This window comes from Bactrocera neohumeralis, unplaced genomic scaffold, assembly GCF_024586455.1.
Source record: "Bactrocera neohumeralis isolate Rockhampton unplaced genomic scaffold, APGP_CSIRO_Bneo_wtdbg2-racon-allhic-juicebox.fasta_v2 ctg100, whole genome shotgun sequence".
Lineage (NCBI taxonomy): Eukaryota > Metazoa > Arthropoda > Insecta > Diptera > Tephritidae > Bactrocera > Bactrocera neohumeralis.
Window position 1 is genome coordinate 653969 of NW_026089625.1, and position 20994 is coordinate 674962.

General features: G+C 29.4%; 2 protein-coding genes and 1 long non-coding RNA gene across 12 annotated transcripts in view; 2 read left to right on the plus strand and 1 right to left on the minus strand.

Moving 5' to 3' along the window:
* The window catches only part of LOC126766362 (AF4/FMR2 family member lilli), a 26014-nt gene extending 24048 nt beyond the window's left edge, over positions 1-1966 (plus strand). For all 7 annotated transcript variants that reach the window (XM_050484146.1, XM_050484147.1, XM_050484148.1 and 4 more), the window contains 3 exons: positions 17-182; positions 246-396; positions 477-1966. In XM_050484146.1, coding sequence (XP_050340103.1) covers positions 17-182; positions 246-396; positions 477-766 — 607 coding nt within the window. In that variant the 3' untranslated portion in view covers positions 767-1966. The remainder of the gene's footprint in view (positions 1-16; positions 183-245; positions 397-476) is intronic.
* On the minus strand, positions 1429-10203 carry LOC126766368 (uncharacterized). 4 transcript variants are annotated; one of them, XR_007668856.1, is made up of 6 exons: positions 10136-10203; positions 8148-8319; positions 7531-7613; positions 7252-7469; positions 6790-6959; positions 1429-1599 (listed from the first exon to the last, which is right to left on the minus strand). It is a non-coding gene; the product is annotated as an uncharacterized LOC126766368 (long non-coding RNA). The 4 variants fall into 4 exon arrangements; XR_007668857.1 differs by lacking the exon at positions 10136-10203 and having other exon boundaries at positions 8148-8327; XR_007668854.1 differs by lacking the exons at positions 8148-8319; positions 10136-10203 and adding an exon at positions 7915-8141.
* Positions 10204-10356: 153 nt separating this feature from the next.
* Positions 10357-16801, plus strand: LOC126766363 (ELAV-like protein 2). Its single transcript, XM_050484154.1, has 8 exons — positions 10357-10526; positions 12712-13311; positions 13382-13485; positions 13565-13718; positions 13853-14126; positions 14202-14379; positions 14461-14618; positions 14895-16801. The coding sequence occupies exons 2-8, from the start codon at positions 12996-12998 to the stop codon at positions 15538-15540; spliced, it is 1830 nt and encodes a 609-aa protein (XP_050340111.1). The 5' UTR covers positions 10357-10526; positions 12712-12995; the 3' UTR covers positions 15541-16801.
* Positions 16802-20994: the final 4193 nt, after the last annotated feature.

Consider the following 20994-nt stretch of genomic DNA (forward strand, 5'->3'; position numbering starts at 1 on the left):
TACTTGTTTGCTTTAGTTTACGTTGCCAATCTCTAATCTCGTTAAAACTATATAAATTGAAACGAAACTATTGTCGGAATATCATCAACCACTGCGCAGATTTTTTAAAAAGTGGTCGGGTGGAGCATCTTAATGGTAATACACCTTCATCTAACTCGCCATCGAACTCAGTTTGTTCACAGGTAAATCAATTAAAAAGCGAAAATTTGAAAATAATAATAATCTTATTTTACTTTACTTTCCAGGGCTCTGGTTCGAATACACCTCCCGGACGGGGTATGCGGCAAGATATTCAGATCACATTAAATCACCAAAATTTGTACTTCAATTATTTGGCTAATTGTCACGATTTATGGGATCAAGCGGATCGACTTGTACGGCAAGGAAACCATACTGGTAAGTAGTGTTCGTCGTCATTAAAGATATAGGTTTTGTACTAGCTATTTTTAATAATCTTAAATTTCTTATGTTTACAGACTTCTTTATAGCATTGGATCGTGAAAATGGACCTCTTACGCTACACACCTCCATGTATGATTTGTTTCGTTATATACAATCGGGTCTTAAGAAGCTGAAAAGTGCGAATACCACCACCACGACTTCTGCGTCTACTACAACTAATACCAGTGGATGCAGCGATAGTGTGACTATAACCGACAATGCCTCAGTGGCTCATGTTAATACTACTACCACACTTAGTAACACCACACCCACCATCAACAAAAGCGCCAGCGCCATAAGTTCGGTAACATTGCAACCGCAGTAGTAATGAAATTGGTGGTATATGCCTTTATAGATTTACTTGGGTATATGTGCTATTATTTTTCCCATTAAACATCCAAGAAACTTCTTAATCGCCACGGAAAAAGAACGTAGTTGCATTTCTTATTCTCTAACTTAGAATTTAGGCATTAAAAAGGCTTTCGTGCTATATATATACATATGTATGTATATATGTAGATTTGGACGAGTGAGTGGCAGGCACATCCTTGCTTGTTGGTCATGAAGTTCATTAGCAAAACAAAGTGTTACAGTTTATAATAATATTGTTTTTATTATTACATTATTATTGCTATATACAATTAACCCAAACAAATTTATCATTAATAACGCTTAATTTAAAAAGAAGAAAAAATACCTGTTTTTCCTATTTACATGTAAAGAACTTTTAACATCATAATTCTTAGTTTATTTAAAGTTCTTCATTTTGCAAAGGTGTATATATAGAGGAAATTAATAAAAAATATTAAAGATATCACACGTTTTGTAAATATTTAGCTTGCAATGAAGCAAATGTTATTACAATCATTACTTTATTTCTGTTTTAATTATTTTAATTTATTTATACAAGGGGATACAAACCACGGTTAGAAATTTGGCGGAAATTATAATTGTTTATTTTATTGCATGAAATTGTACTCAAATACAAGTTTTGAGGATTTTTTGAATTTCTCATATTACAATAAGAAATATATATAGTTCAATGATATATATTTTTCACATCACACACTTACATATATGTCTTGTTTATAGTTACAACCCTCGGGTAACATGATTTTGGATTTAAAATTATTAACTTTTAAAAAATGGTTGCTGGTCCTTGGGTCGCATGTGATAAATAAAAGAACACATTTATTTAAAGAATATGTTTACAAACAGACTAAAAATAACTTTACAAAATCGATAATTATTGATTTAATAATTTTTGCCAAACTATAGTTAATCTTATTTTATTATAAGAGAATATATTTTGTTTATTTTGCTATCTTTCGAAACACCATATTTTTAAATGACATGTACGCACGATTAAAAATATAAGATGACGATTAGTAAAAATAAATTTAAGTATGTTACCAACGTGCCTATGCGGTCCAGCAATCGAAATATTTATTTAGATTGGAGAAATATAGAAATATATGGAATTAAGAAATAAAATTGCCAAAATAATTTACATGTTCTCATCAAATTTTGCGTTTTATTATTTTTTTAATTCAATGTTGCTACAAGGTCTAGGCTACGAAGTTAGTTTCTATTACAAATTACTCTTCATTTCCGTCACGAATTTTAAAAGAAAAATCCAAAATGTGCAATAGATTTATATACATCTTCATCTTCACATTTTTTTCTTTTAAATTCCATTACTTAAGGGAAACTTTTAAGTATATACATATATGCATAGTTATGAACATTCATATGCAGATTTGCTAATAAGAGAATTTTGTCAAAGCAATAATGACAGCCGTGAAATAATGTTAGTGAAACCCAAATGAAGCGATATGGAAAAAGATATATAAATATTTTGATTATGGAAAAACCTGATGACCTGTTTATTGTTTCGATTCGGATATTTTATGTAAACACTTGCATAAACTTTAATATAAATTAGTTAAATGTTAAAAATCAAAATAGTGAAGAAGTAACGACTCATTCATTTATTACCCATTTTGAGATTTTGTAATCAATATAGAAAATAAAGAAATGTATAATAAGTAAATAAAATTAATCGGGATATAATAAAAAATATAATATATATTGAAAATGATATATTTATAACGTAAAAATAAAAATAAATGAAATGAATACAACCAGAATAACAAAATGAAGTTGAATGAATATATTGGCTAATTGGGGTTGTTGTCAATATAAGTATGGATGCATACGAATATATTTAAATGCATTTATATAAAATCAAAAGATGTGAATAAGAAGATGTTTTATTATTTTTTGGATAAGTTGTATAAAAATATGCATAAAACATGTGTTTTTATACGCGGGTAAATATTAATGTAAAATATAAAAAAAGGGAAAAGTTAAAAATTATATTTTGAAGATACATAAAATAACATATACATATATGTAAGAAAGGTGAAAATAAGAACTTTACGTTTATTGTAGCAAACGCATCGCTAATATAGGGAAACAATTTACGACAAAGCAACAACTCAAAAATATTCTTATACAGCATATGAAATGGTCTATCCAAAGAATTTCGCAATTAAGTAAACGTAATCAAATGATCCTATTCCCATATTAGAATAGGTATTGCTCATTAAAAATTAGTTCCGAACGTAACAGACACAGACCCGGATTTTTATCCGGCCAAATCGGCAGCATTCTACAAATATATATTTGGAAAATGTTTATATCACAACAACAGGAACTGGAATATTAAAAAATAAAGACATGACAGTTATCGCTATTTTGTTTTAATGGGAAATTATTTATGGCTTCTCTTTTTTGAAAGCTGAATACGTATTGTGCAAGACTGAAGCCGAAATCGAGATTGACATGTATACATATTGGCTCAAGTTCTACGAGTATCCGAATATAATGAAAGTTTACAAAAACTGCAATTCAGATACAACATCTGCCAAGCGAAAAGGGTTCAGAACACTAAATCACAAATTTCAAAGAATTCTATTTAATATTACAATAGTAAAAAAGGAGGTACTAATGAAGTAATCGAAAGGATGTTTGCTCTACTCAAAGAACACTATAAATAATAGGGCTTTATATAAAAATTGGCTATATCTATATAGGTATAGTTAGAATCGAAAATGGAATTGAATAAATATATAATCATGAATTCAATTTGTACTTTTGAATAAAAACTATGCAATGATAATTGAATTTAACAGCAATAAAGTTTAACATAGAATATAATAAATTAAGTATAAAATATTAATTATTAGTAATTAGTAAAAATATGGATAATTGGTAAGATAATTTAAGTGGAAACCGTTAGTTCTTTTTAAGAAATTCATTCTAAACCAATCATTAGCAAGCAAATGTAAGAACAACAATTGATGTTTAACAAACGTAGTTTTCTATAAACAAATAATTTAAGATATTCTAAAGTGAGTAAATAAATATTTATATATAGGTATATTAAAAAGTCAGAAGGGAATAGTTGTAGCATTAAAAAACAACGGAAAAATTTGTAGTTACATATGTTAGGAATAATAAAACTTAAAAAAGCACCAAGTTAATTTTCTGCAAAAAATATAAATAGGAGTATTAAAAAAAAAATGCCAAGCGTATAATTTGAAAAGTACTCCGTTGTAACATAACAAATTTATAAATAATATTTGTAACGTAGCCTTAGAAATGAGCAACAATATATTTTTTGATAAATGAAAATAAAATTAAAAACTAATATTAAAAAGTAATGATCAAACCTTAAACCACATTTTCAGTATAAAACACAAATATTTGGTTTTATTTTTTGAGGTGAAAATATCTTAAAGATGTGGATTAAGAAGTGTAAACTCTGTGAAATAAACCAATCCCAGAATAGCTACAAACCAAAATGAAATTTAATCGATTAATAAGTTGTATATGTATGTAGATATTTGATTTAATTTAATTTACTTACCAAATGTAATTAAAAGTGGAATTAGGTTTGTAACAACCATTAAAAAATTATATATATGTATGCATATTGCAGTAATTAAATACAATGAACAGTAAGTACCAAAATATTACTAAGCAAATCTTGTATTTTGTACAAATATAAAATAAATAGCGAGAAACAGTTGAAACAAAAGCAACAACAAAATTACACAACGGCTACAAAAAATATTATTATATACAAATTGTAGAAAATAATTGTATCGTATATTAATTATTAATATTATACTTCTTATAATTACGTACTTATTGTATCTTAATTTTGTAAAGAAAAGGAAACGTAGGAATAAAGTGAAAATAAATGAATAACTGAATACAAAACACATATGACAACAACAACATCAACGTTTGTTTAATGCAGAAGTAGTTGTTTTATCAAAAATGAACAATTCAAAAGGAATTACTGAAATTCATAACTTTCAATAAAAATATGACTTTATTCAAATCTTCAAGGTTTTTGATTTTCAAACATATATGTGTAAGGTATTTTCACCTAATTGTGGATAGGCAGAACATTTTTATATGGTTATCATTCAAACACCACTATAATAAAATTACCAATATAATGTAGGTAGTGGTAGTGAAACATCCATTTATACATAAGTGCGTTTCAAAAAATTATCTTCTGAAATACGCTGTTTTCCCTAATAGTCATAGTTGGTAACGCAAAATAATCAGAAAGTCAAAAGGCAGTTGGCAACACATAATGAAAAATACGTTATATGTGCAAGGTCGCGTGATTATCCGATAATTTTGCATTTTTACTGGAATCGGGGATAAAGCAAAGGCGCCAAAATTTTGTTAAGATATATGGAATATGTAAAATTACTTTAAAACTATTCCGTAAAGTGTTGGAGTTAATAGCTAAATCTCAAAGACTATTGTTTAGAAGACGGCGAGTTGTTCAGTTTATATTACCTAAGTGTTCAAATATTTGAGAATATACAGTTTGATTTGTTATCAAATATAAAGCTGTTGTTAGGATTTCCAGGCTGAGACTAAAATATATAAAAATTTTAAACCCATAACTACTTTTATTGTAATCATCGATGGATTCAGAGTAATCACTTTTGGAAAATTAACGAGTGAGAACTGGATGAACTCGACATAACATTGGTAATGATAAAATGCTTTTTAATTTATAATATCAGCCTCAAGATAAATATATTTACTACACTCAATTACTGCATCGCCATCTTTCGTTTCCTTCTCTACAAATTTAACTAACCTTGATGACGTGAAATAGATGTGAAAAATGTGACCAGTAAGTTGCAAATCCTATAGTCATGAATTTTTATAACACAAACGAAATGTCAACGGTACATTTCCAAGAAAAACAAAAATAAATTACTCAACCACTTCCGGCTGCATCATTGCATTTGCATATCCGTTTACCGGCACCGATAATTGGTGTCTGCGGTGTTTAACCATTATATGTACATGTCACGCAATCTTGTGCATCGTGTGAAAAATCCTACATTTCTATTTATTTAAACGATGAAAGAAAACTTAACAAATTCACATACTAGTGCTTTTGATGTTTGGAAAATTTGATCATAATTAAGTTATTTGTACTTGCAAGAAAAATGGGGACTACATATGAAAGGAGACAACGGTAAGGTTAGTAGAAATTCGTAAATAAAAATTAAATCACTCAAATCTTTATGCACAAATTCACACGTTCTTGGTTTTTTTTTTAAAGAAATCTATCAATGAAAAACGTCTAAAGATTAATTTAGTAGTGCGATTATGCACATAGTTGAAATAGTTTTAAATGATTTATTAAAACCATATACCACAATATAAGTTTTAGTTTATTCTTGCTAATGCAATAGGAGTGGGCGCATTATGTTGTTTATGGAAGTGGGACCTGCGGTGAGAAGACGATTGCAAAGTTCAATGTTCTTTTGACATAAATGGTGTCAAGTTGAGCCAGGACCAAACAGACAAACCAGCTACGAATGAAAACGAAGCAATACTCTACTCACACGTGCTTGTGGCTACCCACCCTTTAGCTGCTGCATCGACTTATTTTTGTATACATGTGCATACCATATAACATAGGTATTTAGGTATATCCATGTCTATAAGTATTTTTTATAGTATTGCCGGCAGTGCCATCCAAAGTTTTGTAAATTGTTATTAATATTTGTTTCTATTTTCGAACATTACATATTTTACATACATATGTTTATATACTACATGTAAATGAAGCTATCAACATGGTCATAAGTACATGAGCGTTTGTATATTCATATATGTATATATAAATATTCAACTTGTACGTTACGTACTTTAACGTAGTGTATCGCATGCATTGCTCTCGCGAAATACCGTTATATAGAAATATAAGTATATATAATTTTTGTGTATATATACCTTTAAAACATTTCCAGTTGTTGACAATATTCTCCGGTTTGCGTTGTTGTGAACCTACCACAACAAAATTACTCCTGCGCTTGTACCAGTAAGAGAAAAATGACAATTGCAGTTCCTTATTGTATACGATGTGCATGCAGAAATGCATGTGTTAGTGTGTTGAATCCGTGCTGAAAAGGTATAAAATTGATGGTTTAGTCTAAATAGTATCGTGCATTTTCGCGATAGTTAGGAAAGTGTAAGGTTTTCATCTCTCAATCAACTATATTAATTTTATAGTTACTTAAAAGTAAACATATAGTAATTTATTCTTAATAAACAACTTATAATTTTGTTTTATTCAAGGTATAAATCTTTGATTGTACATTTGTTTAAACCGAATACAGAATAGTAGGCCGACTTAGCCCACTGTGTGCTTCTGAGTTGTTTTAGCGATATATATTTTTTGTGTTATATGCATACTCCGTGAATTCCTTTTCATGTGTCCTGTTGCCTTGTTGTTTTCCCACCTCCTACTCTGAGTTTCCTCGTTGATGATGCTTTCATGTTCGGTATATGCATTTTTATCCTGAAAGCAGTAAGCGGTCGCCTTTAATCATTTAGTTCTTGCACTCTCCAACAGCAAGTTGTGTTTCTCTGTACGCGATTTTGGTTCTATGAAATCAAGTAGGATGTGTATTCTTTAAAAAGAAATTAATTAAAAATGAGAAATTATAGTTTGAAAGTATATATAGTAGTTACCATTACAACAACTTGAACATTATGTTTGAATATTAAAGTTTCGAAAATAAATGAAGTTTCAAACGTAGAACACGGAAGGTGTACTAAAAAAAAAATTGTGATTAGAAGCCATATTAATAAATTAAATAAGTGTTTTTTAAAGTTGTGTGACAACTTTTACAATGAATTAAAAAAAGTAATTGAGAGTAATATTTCATTCACGTATTATCGTAGTACTTTAAAAATATGTTTATTTTTAGTGAAATTTCATGCACTAAATGGTTAAATATTAAGGGCGTTTTCTGCACTTTGCAATAATCGCAATTGATTTTCCGCAAAAATTTGAATTTCCCCATTGTAAAATGCATTCGCCAAAACCAAATATACTAATGCATTAATGCTTACATGTATTGATGCGAATGTATACGTTATTAGATGTAAAGTCTGCTCGGTAATTTATTTTTATAAATTTGAATATGCACGATTGCGACTGTTTCAACTAAACTCGACATTACGTCGTACATATTCTAATTCAACTGAAATTTATTGCAATTGCATTCTTTTAAAGAGCAAATTTTTCCCCCAATAAATTGTCGAGCTTCCAGAACTTGCAGCTGATTGTGATTACTATGACCTACCCGTCCATGCCAACTATGCAGATAAAGCACGATTTTAGGCGTTGAAGAAGCCAAGAGAAAAATTCGATCGTTTATATACATACATTAGTGGCAAAATCAACGGAATCCCCAGTGAACAGCTGCTGGTAGCTTATAATTTATGTGTCTTTGCAGTTTCTAACATTGCCGCACCCTAAAAAGTTTAAATCGTTAACATAAGAAAAAGTATTAAGGTACTAGTTATATGATAAGTATGTTCCGTTTGCAATTTAAATTTTTACCTGGTTTTCATAATCAAGTACACATTTTACTTTAATTCTAATAAATAAAGTTTGGAATAACTATAAGTATATACCGACATACGCATTATGGATGCAATTATTTGCGTTTGGGTGGCGGAATGTATAATATGAGATTTCATAATAAATAATATTAATATAATTTCATGAATAAAATCATGTTATTTGAACTAACTGTGATGATAACATATAGTCGCATCTGTTTGTGATATGAATATAAGTGGGTGGGGCTGGTGTAAAAATAAATGTAAACGAATTATTTTGATATATGTATATGTGATTCTGATATGGTATATTGCGATTTCAACATTCGTAGTAATTTCTATCATGCGAATTGGTTTACAGGATGTAATCGTATGAATAATTTTAACTTGTTATTGTGGTTTTAACCGTATAAAATATTTGTGAATGGTTGCATCAATGGTTGTTTATACATATGTATGTGCGATAATGATAATTTAAAATTGCAATATTTTTATATTTCCATACGTTAGCTAATTCACAATGTTAATTATCTTTTATTGTACGCATTTTTGATTGTTTTCCTTGCTTCGGTCGACATTAACCGGAAAAATAGGAAGATTATATGTGAAGATATTTATTTGAAAAAAAGTGAATTTGCATTGGTACGATTTAAACCTTACTTTATAAATGAATTGGTAGCTTTTTCACAACTCAACCCAATTTTTTTGATTTTGTTTATTTCATGACAACTTTATATTATTTTCAATTCATACTATTGTGTATATTTGTATTCGTCTGACAGAGTTCTTTATATAGATATAATAGTTTGAAGCTAAACTTATTTAACTGGATGTAAGATACTCTTTAATACGATCGTGGAAACAGATAAGTTAATTCGCGCTGACGTATATATCACGTATATATTATCAAATCGTTAATTACTTACTTTTTATTTTACTATTGAGTAAATCATTACGGAAAGTATGCGCGTACACATTTTTGGTTTAGTTTCCACGATTATATTAAAAAATTAAATATTTAGTGTTTTATTAAGCATCTGGAGTATAATACACAATAAGGCGTTTTAGATCGATTTAAAAAATACAGATACAAATTTAAGTGGTTACGCATGTTTTTTTTTGTTTGAGGGGATTTGTTTTATAGGTTTAATACACAGAAAGAGCAAATATATATGGTACATCTTTTTGGAATGTATGTATAGCTCAAAAGCAACTGCAGAAATTTACTCCATATTTCTTAACAGAACATTATCTTCCTAGTTTTTCTGAAAATAGCTCATATGCCGGCTTTTTGTTGCATAGTAACATATATGCAATTTAGTACATTTTTGGCCCATTCTATTGTACCGTATTAAACTATTTGAGTTATCATCATTATACAATATTATCATAAGCACGTAGTTCGACATAATTACTTGGTGCGATCTTAAAAATAAGATTTATGTTCAATTGTTGTTGTTGTTGTTACAGTTGACATCTAAACCCTTTTTAGATGAAAGCTAAACTTAATTGTCATCGAAGTCTCCCAAGGAGGGGCGAAATGCAGCATTCGTGTTTTTTGTATATAATTTTTACTAATTAAATTGTAATATATTTTTTATCTTTTAATTTTTATCTTTTAATTTTTATAATTTTTTTTTCTCTATATATGGTGTTCTTCTCTCTCCTCTCTTAATTTCGAATATTAAAATTTCTTTGAAGCCTGCGCAGTAATAATTATACTTACCACTAGTTCAATGACTCTCACCCTACACTCTTTACAATGTTACACGAATACCAACACAATCTCTCACGCAAACTCGCTACAACACTTTTGTTGAATTTCTCTGCAATGTCTATAAAATATGTTTAAAAGTTTTCATTAGGGGCCTTTAGTTTATTTCCGTTCAGTTGATTTGAAGGAAGGACCGTATTCTTTTCTACTTTGAGTTGATTTTTCCTTAATTTCATTTGCGTTTGTGTTCTACATTTTCGTTTTGTACTTCGGTTCGGTTTTTATATAAAAAATGCAATAAATAAATAATAAACATTAAAGGAAATTATTAATTAAATTAATTTACTTAATTTATTTCCCGTTCCTACTCGGTTTTGTGAAAACGCTTTTATGAAAATCAATGGTATAGTTAGCAAAATAATAATTTTTGTAGGTATAAAATAATAGTTTACACTTTTTATAATCAACATTTTAATTAATTCAAAAACAATCTATATTATTTAATACTACAAAATGTGCTTTGCACTACTACGGATATTCTATTCATGGCTAATGTGTTTCGTAATCGCAAAAATTTAGTACCAATTTCATCTTTTGAAAGCGAAAAATTGCGAAAATAATTTTTGCTATGTACATTTATTTAGCTTTTCGGTTTTCCGCCTACCTAATTGTGCCGTATATTTTATATAGTATATGGATGAACTACTCAAATTGGATTAAAAGAAAACTAAATAAGGGGTATTAAAATTTATATGTGCACGGAAAATAAAGAGGATTATTATTATTATTTGTTGAAAAAAAGTCTAATTAAATATTTTTACCATAAAACATTATATGTATATGTATATATATATATATCATAATTCAAATCCAAATTATTAACAGAATATGCGATCGATGTATGTAAATGTATGATATTGCATTTATATTTGTCCGAATAAACCAAACACTAATATTGAAATACATCGGGATTGCAACAAATGTAGTATTTTGCCGCCGAAAATGTCAGAATCGGCTAAAAATATGCATGTGTTGTCTATCCATAAATATCCACAAGTCAATATATTTCAACATATTTGTATGTATGTACAAGTATATAAGAATATGGTCGACTAGAAATGGCTTCTCGTAATTGAGGCAATTGCTACGCCACCGTCTGCTACAACCACTGTAGACGAACGATAAATATTGCTCTTGCTGCAAACTTATAAGCAAAGTAATTACCGTTATTTTTCAGTTATTTACAAATATAACTCCTTTCTTATAACTTGCTTTCAAATTTTAAAACAAAAATCAGCTGTCGGTACCTTTCTCTTTCTTGATTTTCACATTATATGATTCATGAAGACATCGCTCAGGAAAGATCTACAATATATGTATATCACACGCACCTAAGCGAAATCTTTATTTTTTTCTACTGTATTATAATCCGTATTTTCTTTTTGAGATTATAATGTATCTTATGGATTGCTGTTTTGTGTCTGCATTGGCCATGTGCCTGCATATAATTTAATGAAAAAATTCTTGTATTTGCGATATCATCCGAAATTGAGGTATTCGGGTTTCAGCTGCCATTGTAGCCATTGAAAGAACAATCTCAAAGTTTAAACAAATATTCTATACTTAGTTAAGTTGATCTTCCATATTTATTTATGTTTTTTAGAATGTTTTTGAAATATATTATTTCTAAGGGTAATTTTTTTAAATCGGGTTACAGAATAGGACCCATGTTGTGTAGTTTCGAGTAGAAACGAATAATCAATAAAAATTTAAAAGTAGGTTATTTTATATTTGAGGACCCAAACAATATTTACTTTAGTTATTATATCAATAATATCAAAAGTGGTAATTTTATATACATTTTAATCTCAACGCTCTTAGTCTAATAAGATAGAAAACCGGCTACATTGTGCAAACTATTCGGCGATTCCGAGAAATTTGCATCTTTTTGGGGAGAAATAATCGTGTTCCGATTTTCCGAGTGATATCTCAAAAACTGAGTATCTATTTCGCGTATATACATATGTACATACAGACATAGTTGAATCAACACAGTTTATCTCGCTGATCATTTATACATACTTATGTGTATATATTCTAGGCTCATTCCCTAGTCTAGGGTCATCATCCGATTTCAACCATTATCACACTGTCGGTAGAAGTCTTATAGTATTTGCGCCAGGCCAATTTGTGGTAGTGGTAGTTGGTTTTTTAGATATGTATATTAAACTTATTAGAGAGCGGAGCCACGTCCACTTTTTCAAACTTTTTTGCCCACAGATGCTCCTTGCTACTGCGATCCCTTTTGCCAAATTAGAGTTTTATATCTGAATTTAGTTATGGTACTTTATGGTATGGTACAAACAGACAGTCACCGGATTTCAACTCGTCCCGTCATCCTGATCACTCATATATACATACATATCTATATCAACTAGTTTTAGGTAACATTTAGGATATAAAAAATAGACAAATGTAGATTACAAATAATTTAAGTATTGTATATCGTTATATATGTATTATACATACATATATATTAAATTATTCTGCTTCGTTTCAAAGTTTCACCATTTTAAAATATTTTTCAGTGCTGCGCTATTACATCTATAAACGGTGTCAACAAACAAGTTATTAAAATACACAAGAAACAAACCATCAGTATTATTGTTGAGGAACTAAAAGAAATTAAGCAATATATTTGTTTTATTCAGGACTTCGTAATTAAAAACTTAATTTTCTTAATTTTATATTTATAATTTAAAAGCTTTTGAACACTGAACGTTATTTTTTAAATTATATATTCCTCGTTTCTGTGCCATTTGCGTCTTTGGACGAAACGAAAATCACGTATCTACAACATATTTTTCACTAAATGATGACTACCAGCTCTAATAGTAACAACATGGTTGAAAGTCAACAACAGCAGCAAAACGGCAGTAGCGGTCTCGGAGCTGCTACCGCGAGTGGCGCAGTAACAGCAGCAACGGCTACCGCTAATGCTGGTAGTAATAATAATAACAATAATAATACAAATGCTAACAACAACAACAATAATATGGATAACGACTCTAAAACAAATTTGATTGTGAATTACTTACCCCAGACGATGTCTCAAGAGGAGATTCGGTCGTTATTTGTTAGTTTTGGGGATGTGGAGAGTTGCAAACTGATTAGAGATAAAGTTACAGGTGCGCAAATAAAATACATTCATATTTTCACATATAGAATAATTTGAATATTTTCCCTTTGGGTCGGCAGGTCAAAGTCTCGGGTACGGATTTGTAAATTATATAAAGCAAGAAGATGCTGAGAAGGCAATAAGTTCACTCAATGGCTTGCGTTTACAAAATAAAACAATTAAAGCAAGTTATCCACCGTTTCAGAAATGGGTTGCATATAAGTACTAGTTCTACTATATTTAAATTGTTCTTTTTTACGCAGGTTTCAGTAGCCCGTCCTAGTTCAGAATCAATTAAGGGTGCAAATTTATATGTGTCTGGTCTTCCCAAAAATATGACTCAACCAGAACTCGAAGTACTATTCAGTCCATATGGCAAGATAATTACCTCAAGAATTTTATGCGACAATATCACAGGTGGGATTTTATGTTTATATTATTATCATTTGTAGTTTTATTGGGAATATTCCACACAAGTTTTATACAAAACTTATATTTTAGCATTATTTTACGTCGCTGGAAAGAATTATTTTTTATTTTACCTTTTTAAGGTCTATCGAAAGGTGTTGGCTTTATACGTTTCGATCAACGTCATGAAGCTGATCGTGCTATAAAGGAGTTAAATGGAACTATACCAAAAAACGCCACCGATCCAATTATTGTTAAATTTGCCAATAACCCCAGTAATAATAAGTCCTTACAACCATTGGCTGCTTATTTAACGCCACAGACTGCTAGAGCACGCGGTTTTCCCGCCGCCGCAGCGGCAGTTGGCGCAGCTGCTGCAGCGGCAGCTATACATCCTTCGGCAGCAAGCCGCTACAGGCAAGAATAGTCCTGCTATGTAAACAAAAAATTGTATCGTACATAATTTTTCTCAATATATTTCACTTTTGTCAGCTCGGTGATTTCACGTTATTCACCTTTGGCTGGTGATCTTTTGGCGAACACAATGCTACCGGGGAATCCCATCAACGGTTCCGGATGGTGTATTTTCGTTTACAATTTGGCACCAGAAACTGAGGAGAATGTATTGTGGCAGTTATTTGGCCCATTCGGTGCCGTGCAATCAGTTAAGGTGAGTTATAATTCCATTACATAATGTCTATTCAACTTGTATATTTAATTAATGTTCGAATTATTACTTGCATTGTGGTAGGTTATACGTGATCTGCAAACCAATAAGTGCAAAGGTTTCGGCTTTGTCACTATGACTAATTATGAAGAAGCTGTTGTCGCCATACAATCCCTCAATGGATATACACTGGGCAACCGTGTACTTCAAGTCAGCTTTAAGACGAATAAAACAAAGCAAACGTAATTATTAACGAAAATAACTGCTGTTATGAATGCCACCGCCACCAATACAATAAACCTAACAACAACACCGACACCACCCTCCCTGTTCAATTCCAACACCACCAACAAGAACAAGAACACCACAACCACCACAACCACAACCACCACCAGTTTCAGTTTCAACTCCCTTAACAGCACTGAATTGATGTTGATGCATTTGAATGGCGGTGGTAGTGGTAGCCGTAAAACGAACAACAACAACACTAACCAAAACAACAAACATAACACCAACAGCAACAGCAACATCAATGCCACCAGCGGTCAGCACAATAATAGTAACAGGTTACAACATCAGAGCCAGCAACATACAAATCGTAAAACACAGCAACCCCCCACGGCGGCTACAACAACAAGAGCCACTGATTTGCAATCACTATTGAATTTGCCACCACCACAAACCCCACATCAAGCAGCGGCAGCCGCGGTCGCAGCAGCAACAATTGCAAATGTAGCTGCAGCCGCATCGATTAGTTCATTTGGTGCCAATGGTTGTAATCAGCGAACAGGTGTAAATTCTATGGCAGGGCGCAGTCCAATACCTACAACACCTCAGACACAGGCTCTCATAAAGACAGCAAGCAAATTTATCTACAACAAGCCACGCAATCACTTTGAGTTATTACAACAGCGTGTGCAAATGCAACAAGAATTTGCACATCTTCTTACGAGTGTTGCTGCGAGCAGTACAGCTGCTGCTGCAGTCCAACAACATACACAGCATCAACAGCATCGCGGCCGGGGTGTAGTGGGAGCAGCAAACAACAACTTCGCCGGCACGTCTAGCAGTAACACTCGTGCCGCGCAAGCTGCAGCAGCAGCCGCAGCAGCTGCAAAAAATTCACTTTCTTCCCTTTTACCTTATTCGAATTGGTTTTTTTAAGTTATACTTATGTTATTTCTATCGGAGTTTCTTTAATAGTTTTAGGTACAAAATGTTAATTATTAACAAATTGAGTTCTTGAATTTTAATCATTTACGTTTGTTTGATTATAAGATGTGTTCGTTATATATTGCGGATATGCAATATTTAGAGAGGTAATATAATTGCTTAATTGCTTTCGGGAATTAACGCTTAGCCAATAATTTTCAAGATGATATAATTATTGATATTTTCGTGCTGAAGTTACAATTCTAATTGTTGAAAGAATCCAAATTGCTTTTGTTTACTTTTCATCACCATTAGCCACAGTTTAGACTTAGGTGATTTGAATACTGTTTTTAACTCTGACAACTGAATATTAATATACATATATATTTACTGTTTCTTTTACTATATAGTATTTTGTAAGAATTGTTATATTTGTTTAATATGGGATTACTTAAACTGCTTTAATCGATCATGATGCAAAATTTTATAGATACACCTGTGAAATAAGTTAAGATCTGGAGAATAACGAGCGTCTCAAACTAATTATTTATTCACAATAGTAATAATTTTTAGCAAGATTTGTAGTTATTAATTTTTTTCCTACAAAAAATGTTTTCGAAGTTACTTGAGTTTCATCCAATTGGTTTAAAACATAATTTGCATAGATTGATATTATTTTATTATTTAAAGCTTCCTTTAATAGCATAAAAAGTATTTCACTTGCATCCTACATCATCTAACTTGCATATAAGCCGAAAATATTTAGAATATTCGTAAAATTAAAGTTTTTACAACAAACTATGTATGTGTGAAATCGCCACATCTTTTTTTGCTACATCTTTTAACAAGTGAGTATGTTCAATCTACAAGCCCGTAATTCGAACGCATTTTTACATTTTTTGAAAGCATACATTTATAAAATCCTAGTTTTACAACTTATAAATCAGACAGTTTGTTGGTAATGGCATACAAAATTTGCAAAATGTTAATCGTTTTGCAAAATATGTATAATGCGTATACATATTTGTTAGTGCTATAAGTATTTATAGAATTACATTGAATACGGTGTTTGAAATCAAGTGATTCGAATATTTATGTTTTTCTTTGGTCTTGTATAATGAACATCAAGTAGCTCCCAGTTCTGACTATTAACAATTTGCGTAGTATACATTACAATCTATGATATTCAAATAAATTTTATACATGTACTTAAAAGTAATTTTATACATTTAAAGATGTATTTGAAATAAAAAAGAAATGTGCATAACCAAAATAGGCAATTACTACAGCATTAATTTTTAATGAGAAAATTAGTCTAAACTATCTGCATTCGTCGTGGAAAAGGTAATGTTGCAAACATAATATTTGTAAATTGAATTCTGCTCAATAAGACGGATTCTATCATTAACACAGTTGTAAAAATAATGATGATTTTGTTACAATACTTAGTTGTTACAAATTACCTACTTGTTTTGCATAAGAGAGTTATACCTACGTTTTTTCAGGATTTTCAGTTATGCTTGTTTTTTAATATGTAAAAAAAAATTCAAAAATAGTTTTGTAAAAATTAGGTGAAATACAAAGTAAGGAGAATATAAACTATTTATGAATAAATAATAGAATTATAAAAATACATGCTTAAAGATATGACAACCTAGTCCTTGCGCATCATTTTGAAAAGTGATAACAATACTTTTTTCTGTTCATGTATGTATTCATTTCTAATGTTATTGAGTTATAATTCATAACATTTGGAAACGTAGCCACAGAGAAAGAATACCACATGAAAATCGCAAAATGAGGAAATTTGCATGATTAACAAATAAATTCTACAAATAACATACAACAAATTTCAAAGTACAGTTTCGGAAGGTAATAAATACGTTTTATTTCAATATTTTATTTCTCAAGACAAAAAGTTTCATTTTTAATTCCCTTCATTAAACTTGTGAAGAGTCGTTTTCAACAACATCTATTCTTCATTTGATATAAAAAAATAATAAAGTGATACACATTGCAACGGACCTAACTTATGTAAGTACATTTGTATTTTGCATATACAAAATAATTGGTACTCACCTTAATTATTGTATTATTAAATACCATACTTTTTTATACATGTTTATTATATTAATTAATTATGTTATGTGCATATACACCTCACCTCACATACTTTACTTATGTACTTACATATACATACACACATATTAAAAAGTAACACAATTATTTGGCTTTTCTTGTGAGAATCCCGATTGTGCAAAACATTAGCATTGTAATTTGTTCTAACTGCAATGTGACTTACTTTAAACGATATGGCCAAGAAATCCGCATAAAAATTCAACGGACATTGACTTAAAGTACTGGGAGAAGATTTAAATCAACTGTAAATTAGCAGCAGAAGTACAATAACAAAAGAATGCGCATACAAGGTTGCTATTATAATTATAATAATAATTTTTATTTATTAATAATCATATTTTCTTACATTTTTAATCAAAACTTAGTCTTCACTTTCTTTGTATACTCAATTTCTTATAAAATCGGATTAGAATTTCGAAAACCGCCAAAACGTACTTAAAAATTTCGAATACAACGAATGAAAGTTTGTGAGTTTACAAGAACCAAAGATACACCGAATTCATCTGAAACTCAAAGCGAATAAAACCGGAGGATTCTTTGTTTAACAAATACTGTATGGTTTAGGACTATTTAATAAATATAAATTAAATACTTACTAAAAATAGCTAAGTATTAAAAGACGCTATTACATATACATAAATACCACGATAATAATATACGAATGTGTAATAAAAGTTAGGAATGAAAATACAACACAAAAAAGAGCACCAAGATAAAAGAGATGCTTTAAAATTTAATATTAGAGAAAACGAAAGGCAGTAAGTGCAAACGTAAAATTAAAAGGGTTTTGAAAACATATTCAAATTTCTAAAAATTTATTTTATTACATTTTAATTCACAATGTTATACGTTGCTACTCAAAAAAACAGGATTGTCAAAATTTCCCGAATGAAGAAGATGTAACTACTACGTACATATACTTTTCATGCACTTGTATAACATAATGAATTATTTGCTATGTCTTTTTCACATACTGATAATAAAAATATGTACTATATAGTATATAGATACGTATATAAATCACTATAAATATTTATAATGTCAGATGCAAGTTTAGAACTTCCTAGTAGATTTCCGACATAAAACTTCTCTTGCTGGAGTTTCCATATGGCGTATGATCCAAATAGAAGAAGTTCTTGGTAATTCATATATATGTATGTATGTATACAAATGGTCGACTTAAGCAAAAACATGTGTTGTGAACAATCGTGCTATTGTCTTATATTTTTCACTGTTATGTGTAACTGACATTCCTCTATAACAAATTATTACAAATAGAAAGATTATTAAAGACATATTTCAAATTATTCAGACGTAAATACAAAAGTTAAAGAGGAAAATCATCTTGAACAAGTAGTTAATATTAAGAAGTTCATTAATTAATAACCCAAGCACATATAAATTTTAAAACTTATCTATCAAGCAACATTAAATAGTTACTCTAAAAGTACTTAATAACTTAAACTTTAAGCTCGGCGGTTTTTTTTACATATGTAAGTTCCCAAAACTTTCTTATGGCATTTAAAAACTCAGCCTACCGTACGTACGTAATACTATTTTCCTCAATAACCAAAAAATGAATTTATCTTAAGGCAAACATGATTTCTTAAATATATAAATATGTGTAAAACGAGCCTAAGGTTCAGTATTAAAAGCATTTTGATATCACCTATAAACTATCCTATTGACGTTGTGTATTTCAGTGTTTTAATATAACATTTGCTGAAATAGTAGCAGGGGAATTTGATTGTAGATGAATTATGAAATCTAATATTTCAATAAATTTTATGCTATTGGCTTGCAGAATTTGTTAGTTTATAAAAATAAATATACAGCTAGTTACAATCAATTGCTCATAAATAGTTGTATGGGCAGGCAATAAGGTCCCATTTTAATTAATTAAAATATAATACGCGAGTACGTATTTTCAATATACATAAAGCAGATACAACAGTTGCAGAAGTATGTTTATTACACAAAATAAGGATTATGAGATGGAAATACGAAATAATAAACAACAAATCGTACAATAATCCACACATGTCTATATGTATGGAATTTTTTACTTAATTTTACAAGTTTCTAAAATAAATGGTTAAGGTGAAAAATATGAATATGATAAGTTAAGGAAATAACAGTAACAAAAATGATATTAGATAATATAAAAAAACGCAAGCATATGCAAAATAGAAATCGTTAATATAGCAAAAAGTCGCATATCTTGAAGTAAATAATTAACGAAGAATCATTTACGACCGCATATGAAACTAACGTAAAAAATATACAAATAAAATTAAAAAAATAAGGTAATTTAAATTTACCATACTCAAGGTGAGAACTTGTTATTGTAAATGTTCACTTTTGTACTTTTACACCGCATACAAAAACAGGAACCAGAAAAACGAGACAAGAAAAACATCCAAATCTTAAGATAAAATTAATTATTTAACTTCAATAAATATAAAAACTAACTAATATTTGGAATATATGCAACTGGATATAAATATTCCTATGTTTATGACAAATTTTGAATATACATATGAGCTATTTTCAAAATTTATACCCAGAAGAGAATTTAAAATGAGTTTAATTTTATTTGATTCCCTTCTTAGGAATTTTTTCTTTATTAAAATGTCTTTAAATATTTCAATATACAATTCTGAGTTATTTTAGAAATTTAATTTGTTTTACAAAAATGTAAAATCTTACATTGATAGATATTAAAGCCGGAAAACCACTTTAGCAATCAAAATGTTGACTGCTTCTAATTATTATAAATTAAATATATGTATACTTTTTGTGCATCATTTTATAAAAATAGTCATGCGATTATTAATAAATGTATTAAATTACAGATACACGTATGTATATACATATGCATGGTAAAAACTAAAATGAAATAATACAAATTAATTCATTCTCTGCGGTTCATTAATATATCTTATTATAAAAGAGAACGACGATCGAATGTATTTTGTAAAATAAGCGAAGATACTTATAAACTTAAAGTAGATATTCTTATACTGGGCCTGAATAATACTTTAAACACGAACGAGTATATACAAGTACATATTACATATTGAACTAGTAGAACACAATTATTAAGTGTATTTAATTATGTATTTAAATGCATTATATATTATTATATTAACTAGATCATTCGTTGAAATTTGGAATTAACTTATAAAACAATGCGCACTAAAATAAATAACTTCTTCATATAAAAAACAATTACTACTGAGAAATGCATACATATTTAAAAATATAACATCGATAGAAATTTATAGAAAATTAAAAAAATAAAATAAAAATAAAAATAAAATGAAG

Excerpts from the sequence above, each read along its gene's own strand:
- LOC126766363 (XM_050484154.1), top strand. The coding sequence starts at position 12,996 with ATGATGACTACCAGCTCTAATAGTAACAACATGGTTGAAAGTCAACAA. Across the intron at positions 13,719-13,852 it reads TTTATGCGACAATATCACAG|GTCTATCGAAAGGTGTTGGC; the intron begins GTGGGATTTTAT and ends TACCTTTTTAAG. Across the intron at positions 14,127-14,201 it reads TCGGCAGCAAGCCGCTACAG|CTCGGTGATTTCACGTTATT; the intron begins GCAAGAATAGTC and ends CACTTTTGTCAG.